At 43.2% G+C, this 17,528-nt stretch overlaps 1 protein-coding gene across 6 annotated transcripts in view; it reads right to left on the reverse strand.

The window, feature by feature from the left end:
- The window catches only part of RUNX1T1 (RUNX1 partner transcriptional co-repressor 1), a 138,791-nt gene that overhangs the window by 4,155 nt on the left and 117,108 nt on the right, over positions 1-17,528 (reverse strand). For 5 of the 6 annotated variants that reach the window (XM_074352946.1, XM_074352945.1, XM_074352944.1 and 2 more), the window contains 2 exons: positions 17,005-17,073; positions 11,619-11,809 (listed from right to left, as the gene is read on the reverse strand). In XM_074352946.1, coding sequence (XP_074209047.1) covers positions 11,619-11,809; positions 17,005-17,073 — 260 coding nt within the window. Of the gene's footprint in view, positions 1-11,618; positions 14,637-17,004; positions 17,074-17,528 lie in introns of those variants that run through there. The other variant, XM_074352949.1, reaches the window with a different exon arrangement.

Genomic DNA, 17,528 nt, shown 5'->3' on the forward strand with positions numbered 1-17,528 from the left:
CAGGTGTGTGTGTGCACTAAACACTGAAGACGCAGCTTTTGGTGTGATGACTGCCCAGAACTTTCTGCCAACAACTATTATGACAAACGGTTGAAACTCGTTTCTGTTTTTACTATAAGTTGTATGGTAGGAAGCACTGACCCCCTTATTTTTAAGAACTCTAAGAATGACAAACCCAAGTGTGTGTGTGTGTGTGTGTGTGTGTGTGTGTACACACTAAACACACTGAAGATGCAGGTTTTGGCGTGATGACTGCCCAGACTCTTCCACCAACAACTGTTATGACAAATGGTTGAAAATCATTTGTTTTTTCTATGAATTCTCTTCCCTTTAGGTTTGGCTATCTGCATATCCAAATTCTCTGCTCACCCATACTTACAATTGCTCCATCTAACCTTTTCCCTTTCTGATACCAGTACCACCACAGGAAGACACAAAGGCATCACTCCTGGCAGAAACTTCTCCCTTCTAGATGTTACCAGGAATCACAAAGGAACTAGCAGAACGCTGTAGGAGACTGAAGGCAACTCTCATGGAACAGACGGCAGACTCCAGTCCCCGCGCCACCACAAACCGGAGAGAGCGAGCCTCGGCTTAGTCCCTCCCACTGCACTCAGCTCTCCGGCGCCCCTGACAACCGGATGGGAGGGCAGTCTCCAAACAACCCCCTTCAGCCCCCTGGAGACTGGACCTTCGGTTTGTTTTTCCTCTCTGATGTATACGAAGGGCCCACACAGTGCCCGATATACAGCAGGTGCTCAATAAATATTTGTGAAAGGAATGAATCTGATCACCCGACATGGCTTTGAAAAACCAGACATACTAAAACTGGGTGCATAATAATTCTATTCACAGACAGTGCTTTCCAGCTGATGGAGGACCTCTGAAGCTCATTTGCACGTAGCAACTCAAGACAAGTAGAAAGACATTAAAAATTCTAGCGATTTTTAGGACTGTGGTAAGCCCGCTACCAGTCTCCACTGGCTGCTTTCCAAGAAGTGAGAAAAGCAGAAACGAGGCTGTCTCCGCGATCGGGACTTTGAGACAAACACATCATGAATCCGGCACAGACACACCAGGGACCAGCACAGGGAGGGGGCAGATCCTGGGGAAGGAGAGGGGGCGGGGAGGAGCTCAGGGATGTCAGTGCCTTCAGGGCCCTTCCAGGAGGAGGGGGGGACCTCCGGAAGCCAGTATGGAGCGTGTGTGGCTCCTCCGGCGGGACCATCCCCATTGTGGAACGCTGTATCGAGTGATCGTAGCCTTGCACCATTAACCTTTTTATTCTTGATCCTCCTTGGTTTTGATTATTTTCTTGCAAAACAAACTTCTGACTGTAAGCTGGTAACCCCAACCAGCTGACAGTATGTGGCCGTGTCACAATTCAAGTACGTTTTTTAAAGCCCTGATGTATGTGGATATTAAAAGATCCCCCCACTGTCCTCCCTGCAGTTACTGCCTTTCAGCACGCTGGTTGTGTGCCTTAAGGTGGGCTCATAAGCCTGCTGAAAATACCCCAGTGGGATGTCAGCCTGGCACCCTGGTCTGCGTTGTCTTGTCACTGTGCAAAACATACAAAGGAATTCTTAGCAGTCATCCTAATTTTGCTAACGAGTAAAGGGGCTCCTGGAGTCTTTCAGGTGTTGGAGGCCGATGAACTCAAGAACCACAGTTTAAAATTTTTCAGAAGAGCTCAGCGGTACGTTCGTATTTCAGTGTCATTCAGAAATTACTGCCCAATGAACGGGAGAAAACCCAAAAAACTTAAGATTTCAAACTTTGGTCAGTGTGAGGTGTTGTAAGTGAACATTGCTAAGTTAATCGAGAAGCTGGATTTATATATTAACGTCATAAATAAACATGAAACTAAAATTTATAGTACCAGAACAAAGCAATTTTTTGTACTTCAATTTGATTTAATCAGGAAATATCTCCCAAAATGTGCGCTTCTCATCAGAGGCCTCATTACCATAAATAGAAAGCCCCTCTTTTTCAAAGCAGATTCAATCTTACTGCGTGGACGCTGGTTCCACGAAGACCGAAACACACACAGGCCTGGCCCGCCGTGTGGAGCAGCGAGGTCCCACCCTGGGCACTCAGGGAAGCTCGCTTCCTTGAGCTTTCAGGCATTTAGAATAATGCCAGCTGGTTCCTGGAAGAAACTCAGAAATAAGTGAAATTTCCTAAATTACATCAGAAAAGCCCAATTAGAGAACAGAAACCCAGATCCAAAATAATATTTTAAGGAAATTAAACATCTAATCTGAGTCAAGTGGCTTCTTTAGGAAATACCCTGGTGTGAGTCCGATCTGTTTTCTGGCAGAAGCACGTCTTGGCAGACGCGAGGCGGGAACTGCCCAGCACTCAATGGCTCCTTCAGATTGAAATCAGATGTAGGCAAACCGTCTCAATTTAAGCTGATTAAACACACAGACTAAACCAGGTAATTACAAATGCATGTGTTGGGGAGTGGAAAGAGGAGACAGAATGGGGACTTCTTTATTTGCTAAAGTGTTTTCAAAGATGGGAACAATTTTACAAACAAAAAAAAAGTGGAATTATGCCAAATATAGAAACAGATGTTTTGGATCACGAAGCTGCTGGGAATTGAGCCTTCTTGCCTCGCCTCTCTGAGTCCTGACCCAGGATTCAAGGGCTCTGGCTAGTTTTGCCTCCAGCCCCATTCCAAAGTTGTTCAACCCCATTCATTTACCACCCACAACTGAGACAAAAACAACCTCTGACTTTGGGAAGGTGCAACCAAGAGCAATTTCAAATGAGCTGGCGGGGGAAGCCCTCCGTGGTTCTGTTGCTCCGAATGGACGCTGCATCACAATGAATGTGTAGGGAACTTAAGCACAAGGGCTCAACCAACAAAAAAACTCCAAGTGCATATTCCTTTTTAAAAGCTCATTAGAAAACAGACGAAGCAACTTTGGTCCATTTCTCTTGAGTGGCTCTACCGGACATCCTGTTAACGAACCCACACCTGCAAGATAAACGCTGGAGCAGCGGCATTCAGCCCCTCAACCGGCACATTGCTGGGGACCAGGGAATGTGCAGAATCTTATGAATACTCGAATGTGAATCCTTTTAAGTTCCTAAGCTTTCCGCCATTCACAAAGGTGGAAACTGCAAATTGTGTGGTAACGCCCAGGAGGATCTCCATAAAGGCAGGAATACTGGTGGGTCAGTGGTTGAAGTCTAATCTTACATTTTCCAACGGGTGCTTTTTATATTCAGGCTAGCATTTCTTAACAGTTGTATATTTCATTCATTCATTCATTCATTTTGCATCTAACTGAGCTTCCGTTTCAGTCCTCTAAGGAATGACGCTGGGGACTGAATTACCTCAACAGTGTCGACGCCCCAAGAATCCCGTATTTCATAGCAAATTTCACTCCCAAAGCTCACAGCGCTTTCTAGTCTTCCCTTATTTGTGATATTTTTCCCTTTTCGGCATAAGGAATACTTTCCTCCCTATCTGAAAAATCGGACTCAGCCATTGACCGAGGTTAGGCTGTGAGTCAGATGAGGAATATGAGGCAGAACCCGAACCCTCCCTTTTGCTAATGTACTAACACGACCTGTGGAAAAGGACATGATGAAGTGAAGCTTTTGGGACCAAAGCTCATGTCAGAGACCACCAATGCTTTGTTTCATATCAGCAATTCTTTTTGTCCCTAATAACAAAATTAATTCCTTCATCTTGTGATTTAAAGTACAGAGAAGATGGTCTTTCTGTCTAACCAGCAAAATAATACTCTTTCTGGTTCTTACTGTTGGAGATTCCTTTTACAAGAAAACAAAACATTTTCTCCTAAAAAGTTTCTCCAGGTCTTACCCACCTATACTTCTCTGGGGGGGGGGAGGGGGGGACAAAACCCTGCACACAAACGATACTCAGTGAATAAAGCAGAATGATTATAATTAAAATTCCCAAAAGGTAAATTACCTTTATAGTAAATGACTTGCCTAAAATCACACAAAATATGAAACGACACAGGCAAGGTTTGATTCACCCAGGCCTTTGAGCTACAAACCCAGTACTCTTTCCAAAATGCCACACTTTGGCCAGATCTCTTTTCACAGGCCGCTGTGGCAGGAATACGGTGAGCAGGGCACTTCAGTCCTGAGAGCAAACAGGCTGACCCGGGAGGTGGGAACGCCAAAGACAAGGCGCTGTGGCGAGCAACAGGAACGGCTTCCAGCCACGGGTGGCTCCAGAGCTGCTCTTCCTTGGGTTTTATTTCTAACCACATCACTTTGTGGCTTTAGAACCACAGGCAAGTTAACCTCTTAGAGTTAGGTCCTCTTAGGACCTACACAGCGGGAGTCGTAACTCTAGGGTTGGTCAGAGCACCAGTGCCAATGCCAGTGCCCTGACGTTCAGTGGGCCCGGAATAAACGGCAGGATCCAGCACCACCTCCTCCTTTTGGCACTGGCTGAATGGAAATGAGACTCTATCCAGGCTGTGCACGGGGCAGTCTGCACAGTGAGGAAGCTCACGGCCCTGCGCTCTACAGCCCCCAGGTACGGAGACAGAGAACATCAGCTTACTTCCTCTCACACTGCCCTAGCGGCTGATTACTTTTTCTCTTTCCTCACTGTCCTCACGCCTTTTGAAGATTCACCACTACTGACCATTTCTTCATTCCTCCTTTAAAAAAAAAAATCCCTTTGTTGAAATCCCCTCGAACTTTGGTCTCCAGATACTAACTTTCTGTTTCTTGAACTATAACCTTTCCCTCTTCTGTTTTTCATTTCCTTCTAAGCATTTGGCAAGGAGGGAAGCTGGCATCAAGAAATATCCTTTCCTTCCTACCCTCCGCCTTGTCAGTCGTGGTTTCAACCATCAGCTGTAAGAAGACGACCCTGAAATGCTTCTCCAGCCCTCATTTCCTTCCGGAGCTGCAGTCTCTTACTTTCAACCCGCCTGTTTGGTAGCTCCACCAGGATGCTCCTCTGCCCCAAGTCAGTCACCCCACACCTGACTCTCTGGTGTGGTGTATTTCAGCCATGGCGACACTCAGCCCCAAGGCTCTGTCATCTCTCTGTGAATCTCCCCTTTCTGTAGCCCCTGCAGTGCCAAACCCCACAGACCTTGCTTCCATGGTCTCCCTTCCTCTCCAATCTCACGACTGCTATCCAAATTCCTTCCCTGCCTTTCCTGTGGGACTAGCTTCTTAGTTGGCTTTCCATCTCTCTCTCTCTTACACAGACACTCTGCTCACGTGTAAGGTGACTTGTTTATAAAATACTCCTACTCATCTTATTTATACCTCTCAACTACCTTGCAAAGTGAGTCACATAAACATTATCACAGTTTTGTAGATGAGAAAACCAAACTCCACGAGGTGAACCACCCCAGATGGTTCCAGGCTCAGTGCACCAGCCACTACACCATGAACATCCATGGATACAGACAGCTGGCTTTTTAATAAGTGAAACAAAGAAACAGAAATCTTAGGTAACACAGAATCACAGCCCATGCTCATAGAACTCCAAATCCTTCTGAGGACTGACGGCTCTGATCAGATTGTGAGGCTTTAACAGAAGCCGTGCTGGGAGACCGTGTGCAAAGTACATCCTGCAGACCCCACTCGGCCACCCCCACAGCTGGGGCCGTGCTGCGCAGGACGCACTGGGGAGGGGTCCACTGATTCCAGGAGCAATGAAGAGGAGCTTCTCAGAGAGATATGTTCACATGACCAGGGCTTAGCAGATACCAGAAAGCAGAGTTTAAAGATTCAGTGTTTCTGCTCAAGTGCCACCCAAATGCCCAAAGTAAGCTGTGAACAGGACAGCTATTTACTCTGTTCTGGGCTCAGTTCCAGTCCTTGCTTTGATCCTCTAAGCTAAGACAAGTTGTGGATCCCAGAGAAAGAGCTGTGGTACATTCTTCTGTTCACTGGGGGTGGAAGAAAGACTGTCTGTGTTTACAGACAGGAACCGGAAATGAGTACAGCCAGAAATGAAGATGGCCAGACTCAGTGACTTTCCTTCCTTCTGATTTATGCTAAGCACCGGCATTACATTCTTGGTGAAATAGATAATAAACACACCGTAAAAGAGAAAGCACAGAAAATATTACCTGCTCGGGTGGCTTGCCTGAGCAGTCCAGTGTCACTCTAACAGTTAGAATGACAATAACTGGTGGTTTACCCACCAAAGTGAAACTAGAGACCTGAGTGGGAATAACCTGACGGAGTCACGTATCTGCCACCACGTGGCTGTTGAGAAAGTGGCCCGAGAGGCCGGCACCCAGGCTGAGGGCCCGCCTGCACTTGCTGCCGTGAGACCCTAAGCAATGGCTTGGCTTCCCAGGACCCAAGCTTTTCGCAGCTGAAAACGAAGCCAACAGCCCTGTCTGCCCTGCCTGAACTCAGGTACACCGCACTGAAGTACGGAACGTAGAAAAGGCACCTTCTCCCACGCCTGGTACAGTCTCAGACGTCCATCACAGGTCTTACGCCATCTCGGGGAGCAGACCGCGTGTCACCCGCCGTTACTCTGCCGATCACGGGGTCCTGGCGTACAGGACTGGCCTGCCCGGTGCGAACACCCCACTTTGACTTGGTGAGGCGTCCAAGGCTGGCTAAGGAATTATTTGCACCTCCCTGTGAATAACACCCACATGACATTCATTCCTGACTCCACGCTTTCTTCCTGCTGTTTCCCCAATTCAATAATACTTTAAACTCTCCTCTCCTCCTTCTGAAACGTCTACCCTCTTTACTGCCTCCCTTTCAGGGCCACTGGTTTTCCTAAGCAGCATGGCATTATGAGGTCCACTTCACATGTGTGAAAGCAGAAAGAAGGCGACCAGCTTCAGAAAGGAGAGAATTTCCGGGCACCTGTCCTCAACACAACCACGCCGGAGGAACGCGCGAAGGGCCAGGCTTGGCCGGGAACTCCAGTCTTCTGACTCTGAAACTCAGGTTGACGTCTCCATGTCGGGGAGAGAGTAATAATGTGTGCACTTATATATGTACAGATGTATTTTTACTGATTCAGATTATAAAGATCACATATGACCCAGGTAAAGGGAGAGATGGGTACATGTCTACGACAGAAGGCAGCTGAAATAAAGGGAGAGGAAAGGGAAAAATTATGGATTTTGGTCAGGAAAGTTTAGAGTCTCTTGTGAGGAAGCACTGTGGGACGGATGAGATCATTTTGCCTTGCACTAGAATTCTCAAAAAGCTTTTTCTCTTTTTTAATGGGGATTGAACCCAGGGCCTGGTGCCTGGTAAGCAGACCCTCCACCACTGAGTTATTACCCTCTCCCATCAAAACACTTTAAAACATTAATATAATTTATTTTTCCCTAAACAACCCTGTGAGGTAAGCAAATAATTGTCCAAGGACTCTTGATATGATAGCTGAGCAGAAACCAGAAATCAGGTCTTCTAGGTCATTCTCTGGGATTTTTTCTGCCCCACCCATAGGTCTCCAGGCTTTGCTAGCAAAAGATAATCATCTAATCACCTGAACATGGCCTTTACATGGCCTGAACGTTTAATTTACCATCCAAGCCAGGACACTTAAGAGGGAAGAGGGGCACGCTTAATAATTACATGGGACAACGGGGGTTAACCTGGGACTGTCTCAAACTGGGACGTACGGTCACCCTGCACCCAGTTGCTATGCATTACCATGCACTATCCTGGTTTTCACACTACAGTGTAAACTATTTCAGCCTTTATGTCTATTTGTCCCTTTCAATCCACATAGGAAAATCTGTCTGCCTAGTTGAATTAAATAATTGAGGTTCTTTTAAAAAAAGTTTTAACTTGCATTTTCTTTTATACACAAAAAAATGAAGAAAAGTTACCTTTTTCGTGACCCACACAAAACCCCTGGGCAGATCAAAGCCAGTCATTCTTAAAGGGCGCTCAAGTTAAGATCACCTGATATGGATACCCCAAACCCTGCATGTCCACCAAAAACCCAGGACCCCCTCTTCCTTCCTTGTAAGCTGACCAGTCATCCGACCCTGCCCATTCGATCTCCTGGGCACAGCTGATTCAGTTTTCTCTACTCCCAGCACCACTGCCAACCACCTTCATCCAACCCTCTTCCTCCTCCTCCTCTGTCTCTTGAAACAGACTGGTTCCTCCTTTTTGTTTCCTCTAATCTACTGCAGCCTGAATGATCCTTTCAAAACTCATCAGCCACACAGCCTGGTTTCAAAGCCTGGCAAAGCTTCCCTTCCCACCTTCCCTGAGTGAAGGCACTGACTTGCCCATGGCCCGAGAAAGCTGTGATGAGGCAGTGGGGGTGGGGGTGGGGGGCTGCGAATGAGTTCCTCATTACCTTCAGTGTCAGATGAAACAAAACTTTTTCCCAGAAGCCTTTGCATTAAATCTATAAAGACTCATAATTTTAGAGTTTGAGTCTTCTAATGAATTACAGTGAACAGGAAGGCAGGGACCGCTGCACCTTCAGCACCCAGTACTGTCGCCAGCATAGAATAAAAGCTCCGTTGTTTGTTATTGACAGAAAAAATGAATAAATGGATATAATTTAGAGTAACATGTATCAGATAAACTGCCCTGGGCAGGTCACAAACATGATTTTTAAAAGAATGTCCATTAACTTCTGGGGACAGTTCTAAAATCGATGGCACCTACATTTAATTGGGATGTTATCTATTTTTTTCAACCAATTACTATAACATCCAGACCTTTTATTCTAAGAAAACAAAGACCATTTCTGAAGCATGTGGGTCTTATTTAAGGCCAAATGGTTAAAACTCAAGAAAACCCTCTGAGTATAAAAACACAGGAGAGAATTCCGAGGTGTACGTGTGCTGCCTTCTCTGCAGCTCAGCTGGGCCACGCAGTCCTGGCCTAACAGATTCCCCGCCCCGGGGCCACGTGAGGGCGGGAGCAGCCATCTCCAGCCCGGCCCAGGGACGTCACAGCTGCTCGCGCTGTCCCGGAGGGGCTCAGGGAGATTTCTAGGCTTGAGGAGACTTCTAAGCATCACTGCTGGGGTGGCTTTTTATCAGGTCGTTTCTACTAAAAGATGCGCATTCCTGGTGGGGTGGGGTACAGCTCAGTGGTAGAGCTCGTGCTTAGCATGCACGTGGTCCTGGGTTCAATCCCCAGTGCCTCCACTAGAAATAAAAATTTTAAAATTTTAAAAATTAAAAAATAAAGGGTGTACCTTCCTGAGTGAGTGGCAAGAACAGGGTGCAGAAAAACAGCACATTGGATTCCAGGTTGTGTACTCAGTGTTAAATGAAAAGTAAAGAATTTCTGAGGAGGGGAAAGTATTTACATATAATTTCAGGCTAATGATTGAGCAAAAGGTACAGTGAACTACACCTACCACTTAGGTTATTCTCAGACATTGTCATCCCTTGGGTCCTTGGTTAAACCACTTTTATTGTGTGCGTGCATGTGTGTGTATAGACTCGTGTGCAAGTCTGGAGGAGTCTCAGCTTCATTCAAACAAAATCTCTCTTCCATTTCAGGAAAGATGTCTCCATTACTTTTGGTGAAATGAGGTTTATTTTTCGAGAGATCAATGCCCCACAAGTCTAACAAATGGTCCTGTTTGTGGTTTTAAAAAAAGAAGTGGGAATCCAGACCTAAGTTGCCTGTCTTTATCTGCAACCCAAACTCATCCTAATGAGCCTTATATGCCATTTGTTCTGGAATGATGCACGGACTGGCAGAACGCTGGGAGTCCCGGCTTGGAGTCTGCCACTGCCGGGCTGCGTAACCCTAGCCAGGGGAGCTGCTTCACCTGAGACGTAACAAAACTATTAAGTCTCAAGGTTCTAGCCACTGTACCAGATGAGAAGACCAAAGCTTTTGGAGCTTTGGTGGTTTTCTCAAAACTCACAGAATGATGAGAGGTGGAGCCAGGGATTAAATTTAGCCCTCTGACTCCCAAACCTTTTCTCCTGGCATAGCCTGCTGTAAGATCCAGAGAAGTGCCCCTGAAGACAAGGGTGGTGCTGTGTTAAAGATCGGTTTCCCAAGAGATCCAAAAAGAAAGACAGAGAAGTGAAGCAGTCACTTTAGAGGATCCCACGTACACACCCAGGTTAGTTCATCACACCTCCTGTTTGGAGCTGCTGTCTGATACAGCATATTTTATAATTGCTAAATACTGGTGTCGAGCCCATATATTTTTCTGGACAGGTATCAGAAGTAAAGGTACAGAGATTATTGACACTAAAGGCCTACAGCATGATTATATAAGGACTTAATTCTCAATTTCTTCTAGATACTTATCTTTAGATTTTTGTGACCTGTGAAATACTCTTAGCAGATGTAATAGCCCTAAAGTGTTCCTAAGAAAGATAATGTTTTAATGACAGCCAACAACTGTGCCTCAAGGTATTACTAACTTGAACAGAGCAGGACATATTCTCTCCAAAAGATGCTGATACATTTTTTCCCTCAAAAGACGCAAAGCAAGGCCCTTAAATATCTTAGCCATGAGATGCCAATAAAATTGAATTTATGTGTGGTTTAATTCAATGATGGAAAAGTCAGCCATTAAACAGCAGATAAACTTCCCTTTGTCCCTCTTTCCCTGAGAAACTTTCAAATGTTGCAAATCAATTCCTTTTGTCCCCTTGTTATTCATCTGCTACACATTAAACAGAAACTCTGAGTATCGAGTAATTCCCACAGGGGCCTTTCATCTACAGGGAAGTCTGGTACAAATTAAATTCTTATTCTCCCTCACAAATTATAGATACGCGTCGGAGTGGACCATTGATTTATCAGTTCATGCTCCTGCTGGTCCAGCGTGGCAGCATGAGCTAACTGCCCTCCTTACTTTAGGCTTTAGTGACTTTAGGGGTGGAGGATTGTGGTGCTGTGCTAATTAATGCAGAGCATTACCATGTTGCTCTCTGGCTTCAGTCTCCACTTAAAAAGCAGTCTGTTAGACCCTTTGTTTGAGTTACTTCCCATACCCTGAAGACATTCAGGCCACATGTGTGTGTACTTTAATATCCTGCAATAATACTAAATATTACCTCTGGCAGTGATCTTATGCTACAAAATGACCATCGTAACCATTAGGAGTAATGTGCAAAAACAGACCCTGCAGAAGATCTCTTAGAAACGTTTAATTGATGCGCCCACTGGTTTAGTGCTGTACTTTGGAACCAGCGGTTAAGGAAGTGACTTTGATCCAGGCATGCGCGTCTTTAGAGCGCACAGCTTATCCGCGGTATCTCTATTAAATCCCAGCTATTAGGAGGAAACCACACACAGATGATTTAACACAGACACACACTGGCGTTCTGGATCTCTGTAAGAGACGCTAGCAGTATGCTAGTAAGCTATAAGAATTTCCGGTCCTCTGATACTCACCAAATATATTAAAAAACCTTTTTTTGTCAGAGATGTTCTTTTAGGTCTTTAATAAAGACAAAACTTGATCAGCTTTTGGTCAATTTCCCAAGTGCCAAACCCCCCCCCCCCTTCAATTATTCCAAGTCTCCTCCCTGGCCCCACCTCCAAGATTTATCTGTCTGAAGTCCAACATCCGCTGTTTACTGGTGACCTCCTGAAATCAAAAGCCAGCGCCCTACTTGGCGGCAGCGACCTCCTCCGGGCGCGGGGGCGCCCGCCAGCCTCACCTCGCTCGAGTCTTCCTGCTGGTTGATGACAGCCAGCGCGTCCTCGGCCGCCTGCCGCTTGGCCTCGGCCACCGTGCGCTCCATCTTGGCGCGCTCCGAGGTGATCATGTCGTGCGCCTTCCGCTCGGCCTCGGACACAGCCTTCTGCAGCTCGGTCATCGCCTGGCGCTTCACCTCGTTCACCGCCTCCTCTGCGCGCCACCCCGCGGCGGGCCGGACCGGACAAGAGAACAGTGCTGGGTTAGCGCGGGACCCGGGGCACGCTGATGGCTGGGGCGCACGCTCTACACACGGGCGCCACTCGCGTCCCAAATACGGGCCAGTGCTTCTGTTTAAAACTCCAGATTTTGGAAATTCATTTAGGAAAACAGAGGGTAAGCTTCCTCCCCGCCCCAGCCCTCTTAAGTTACACTGCTGGGAAGGATTTTTTTTTTTTTTTAACTACTGCCATCATCGCTACAACTTTTCTACCAAACTCGTACCCCCGAAAAGATTCTGAGACCAGAATCCATAGTAAAAGGACAAAAACAACCTCAAGAAACCTGTCTGGATAATTCAGACACATAAAGAAGGTGTTTTGCCACAGGTGCTATAGGTTAAAATGAACACAGGCTGTACGTGGGTAAAGTACCCAGAAAAAAGAGGCGGGGAATAGATTTTACACACACTCATATATAAGAGCACACGGTTGTTTGTCTGGCAAAAGATACAACACAATAATGAAAAGGTATCTCATAAAGCAATTAAGTTAATGCAGACCCTTTAAAGAGATCAAGGATGAAACACAGAATATCCAGCTTCTCTCATCATTTCCTGAGGAATGTGAGCATATGCCTTCATAGGCTAAATGATAGGGACTTTTAAGAATCATTTTCTCATTTCCAAATATTCAGCTGTTGTCCATCTACTGAATCAAATATATACAGTTTCGCATAACCAACTGTTACACTAGACAAATGCAATTGAATCATACTGCGGGCCAAAACGATCGGGCCTGACTGCGGACCTGCAAGGTGTCAAATTAGCTCTTTATTTTTGGCTGTGGAAAGGGTGCAAAGATTTGACTAATGTACAACATAAGATTGACAACTAAAACAAGTAATTTCCATTTTAAAAAATTAACTGTTCGAATTAACAAGGGAAAATATCCTCCCCCCGAATTAGTTTATCTAATTTTCATCTTTATTCAAAGCAAAGTGACAATGATTAATTGAAAATTTAATAAGCAGTAATTATTAACTTGGCAAACCTAGTACCAATTAACACTCTATTAAAACTAATTATGACATGTTTCATTCAAGTGTTTGCACTTAATTGTTTCACCCACTTAAAAAGCACCTTAATTAAATGTTGTTTAATTAAAAACATAGATTCCTAATAAAAATGTTTTACTGTAGATTAAAAATGTAAGAGATGAAAATACTTCTATAGTTTCTTAAATTTCTATGGTTTATTTCACACATCCATAGTCCACAACTTGAGGGTCATAAAAAGCCCTCCACGAGTAATTAACTGTCATGACGTTTGTAGCCTCTGCCATTTTCTCAGCATTATTTCTAAAGTTCATTCATTAGCAATTACTGTCCGCTAGGTTTTATAAACTGAATTATAAGGAAAAGATCAGGACTGCAAGTATTAACTAAAATATGTTAAGCCTTTGTTGGCTGCTTGAAGATATGCATTTAAAATCTGGGTGGAAACAGAGGACTGCACTGAGCTTGCAAAGCATCTTCTTCACCAGGAGGTGAACAGACGCCTCGCCTCTATCATTCCGTCATAAACGACTTGGGGCACCAGGGAAGCGCTGCCCTTCTAACAATACAGCCAGGGTCTAATTTCGTTTGAATATTCAAGGTGAATTAAATTCTATCTAAGTGGTAATACAGGACAATAATTTTTGCTTACGATCAAAGCTGTAGCTTGACTAATTGTATATGCAAATCAGGCAATTTATATTTAAATTATGCATTCCTATTCTAATCCCACAGGCATATACAGATCAGCAAAGAGAATTGGTAGGACATTTGCAAGGTGCTTGAATATTTATTACCAACTACAAACATTCACTGATCGTTTGAAAAAGAAATATATTGAAGAAAACACTTGCAGTTTAAAAACTATCTTTATGGTAGACTTTCCAATTTTATGAAAACCTTTTTTACCTTTTGTCTTTGGTTACCTTTGTTGTTGCTTTTAAAAGTCCTACCTTTCAGGGGAAAACTGATATGGCCTTCGACATTTGTTGAGAATCCAAATATTTAGTATGTATATTATTATATTATATTATTAGGGTAATATGCAAATTTTGAATAGCGTCTGTAGGTTAAATTAATTGTGTCTGAAGGTTAATATTCCTGATTGTGGTAACTGCACTGTGCTTATATAAGAGAACGTCCTTGTTCTTAGGAAATAACACAAGAAAATGTTTAGGGTAAAGGGACAGCATGTCTACAACTTACTCTCAAATGGTTGGGAAAATCTGTATAACAGAGAAAGAAAAAGAGGGAAGGAAAGAGGAAAAGAGAGGGAGAGAAGACATTAAAGCAAATATGGGAAAACAGGGAGAAAGTTATAAGGAAATTTTTTACTCTCTTCTGCGACCTTCTGCAAGTTTGAAATCATTTCAAAATAAAATGGTGCAAAATATTATATGTTGTGCTTTCAAGCACAGGATATACTTCTTGCAACTGTAATTTTTTTTTTTTTTGAAAAAGATGCACTGGTTATATTACACTGAATTTTATAGCTCTACCCTTTGGAGAGTTTTCAAATGCTTTAAATGTGATTTACTTATCTTTTGCCACAAAATAACTTATAATACTTTCATTGCAAAGACACACTTTATAGGGTTTTTTTTTCCCCTAAAAATAAAAATTTTGTCCACAGCAAATTTTAGAATCTTAGGAAAAAGCTTTCAAATTGTAACAGGCTGAATGAAGATGTCACGTTCTGCCCTTGGTGTTGTCATCAGGTTGGACACCTTGACACTTTGAACATTAGAAATGCTTTTTAAGAAGCCTATGGAGATAAATATTATAAGCAGTTATTTGGGATTTCCAGGTGAACCTGTCATGTGTACTTTGGGGATTCAATACACCCCTTAAAACTTAGCATCTCTCCACAGAAAACTATTCCCAAACTGTTTCTAGGCAGGAGGTTAGAGATATCGCTGTGAGAAGAATACAAATTGAATGGACACCACTTCCAAGTCATATTTTAGACTGAAGACCTGATATAGACAGATAGGCACATCTGAAAAATATCCCAAACATTTGCTTGATAAGGTTTAACCCCTGTTAGAGAATGCATGGCCCCACCAAAAACAAGCATTACTCTCTTTCCTCTCAGAGTCCTCACGATGGAAAGTACACCCAGAACTGGTTTCAGAAACCCCAAAACAAAACAAAAATAATAGTGGACTCAATAGATTACAACATGTCAAGTTAAAAAAAAAAAAACTTATTAAGTGGAAGATACACAGTACAGTTTAGAATCTGCTTCCAATTGCTTACCACTTATGGTAGGATTTCCTTTGTGCAGAGCTATTCAAGTTGACTTTCCAACAAAGGTAGTATATTCAGAAAAATCTGCTGTCACTTAATAGCAGTCAAACAAGGACTTGAGCAGATAATAGCTCAGAAGGTATTTGGATTACACAAGACCTCACCATCAGTTTTTCTTTATGAATTATCAGAATTAAATTTAAATATACATAAATAAGGGAAGTGCAGAGGAAGACCCTCTCCCTCGACATAAAAAGTCACCCTTCTGCTATCCAATGTGGCAATTCTTTGCACCTCTTATTGGAATAAGTTGCACTGACAACTTAAAACTGGGGATGAAAAGTGGTCAGAAGGAAGCTGTGGCAATTCTTTTTCCAGGTAGGGGGCACCCAGCACATTTTAACAGCTTAGGAAAGTACCCCACGACTATTACTCTGGTAGAAAACCTTCTTAGAGGTGATGCTGAAAACCTGGGTAAGGCGATGCAGATGAGCAACATACACAAGTAAAAACTTTACCCTTTAGGCTGAATGGATCTCTCTGGTTTGTATCCTGGACATGTAACAGAGCTTTCTGGTCCTCAGTCTAAGTTGTTAGGCCTAGTACACTATCAGATCTTGAGATTCATTATCACTCTTATAAAAACGATTGTTTGTTAGAAAATCTAAACAAAAACAAACAAACAAAACCCCACCACAAAACTCGCAGAAGAGCCAAGTGACCAGAGGCAGCAAGCTGCACAGAACTACAGACACAATGGGATCAGATCAAAACCCAAAGAGAAATCTTTTGCAGGAAAAATAAACCCTTTCCCTTGACTGTCACTCCTTAGCTGGGGTTCCCAGCCTTGCACCCATCTGATCCATTTTCCAGTTTCTCTGCTGAAACTATTTTAACAGTCAGGGTCATAGTAGGTCAGCCACATTATGCATTTGCAATGTCACTTTTTATTAATTTTTTTTTTTTGGTGGGGGAGGTAATTAATTGGGTTTTTATTTATTTTTAGAGGAGGTACAGGGGATTGAACCCAGGACCTCATGCATGCTAAGCATGCTCTCTACAACTTGAGCTATACCCCGCCCCCCCTGCAATGTCATTTTTAACTCTTAAAACAGGTTTATGCTTTATCTCCTGAGCTGGTTTTTATAAGATTTTGTCTGGACATTTATAGTGCCCGATGATGCACCAACATTCTGCCAGATCTGAACTTCTTTAAAAGCACAGTCAGTCAAGGAGTCATCAGAAGCTTAAATCTACTTCAAAATGTTAAAAAAAAAAATTCTTAATGAAAATCAGATAGTGTACATGGAAACGAAAAATAGAAATTTAGCAACTCTGTCATTTAAATTAATTAAGCTCTGGTCACTGAATATTAATTAGCACAAATGGTCAATTAAAAAAAAACTGATTGTAATCATAAAATTTCCGAGTGCCTCAACAAGTCAACTAGATTTGATATGTTATTTTATTTTATTTTTTTTTAAATATGTCAATTGTACCTCAATTAAAAAATAAAAAGTTTGGAGAAAAGGCCGAAGTAAAACATCAGACTTTGTTTTCAAGAAGGGAAAACTGCATGCAAGCTGACCTCAGGCTTTCAGCCCAAAACCATCACAACCCCCAAAACCGGGGGCTGACAACAGAAGTGTCACCAGATTCATTACAGTGGTGGGAGCAGATGCTACCAAAATAAAAAATTATTTCATCTTCTAATCAGGCTGGGTTTAAGAATATTTATCAGGATTTTAAAATTTTGCGAGTGGGGGTTTGTTTTGTTGTTGTTGTTAGCAGGAAAGTCCTTTATCGTCTTTCTTCACATCACTGCGTTAACAACTGCACACAGCTGCCAGAACACGAAACTCGTGTTTTTAAACAATTCTTACCAGCTTTCTTCCAGATCTCCTCTGGCACGTATCCAGAAGCAGGCCTGTGCAGGAACTCCCGATGCGCGTCTGTGGAGAAGATGAAAATCGGGCGGAGAGAGGAGAGCACCATGAGCACTGTGAGGTCATGACACACGGTTAGAAGCAAGCAACACCCACTCTCCTGGCTCCTCTACAAAAAACGTCATTTGAAAATGCTGAGCACCTCACTTCTAAAAAATAATTAAAAAAAATGAAATTAACAAAAATAGCAAGACCGGTCATCAGAGTTCAAGGAAAACAAATCTCGGGTCTAAATGCCTTGTATGCTCCAAGCTGAAACCACTCTAATTATTTCACTATACAAGCTGATGTTTGGGAACACTGTTCCCAGCACTCCCTAACTATGGGAATTTTTATGAGCATATTTTATAAATATATATATATATATATATATATATATATATATATATATATATATATGGTAATTTTCTTTTCTGAGAGGCAAATTGATAGTTAACAAATCAAGTGCAAGGGTTATTTAA

Source organism: Camelus bactrianus, chromosome 25, assembly GCF_048773025.1.
Source record: "Camelus bactrianus isolate YW-2024 breed Bactrian camel chromosome 25, ASM4877302v1, whole genome shotgun sequence".
Taxonomy (NCBI): domain Eukaryota; kingdom Metazoa; phylum Chordata; class Mammalia; order Artiodactyla; family Camelidae; genus Camelus; species Camelus bactrianus.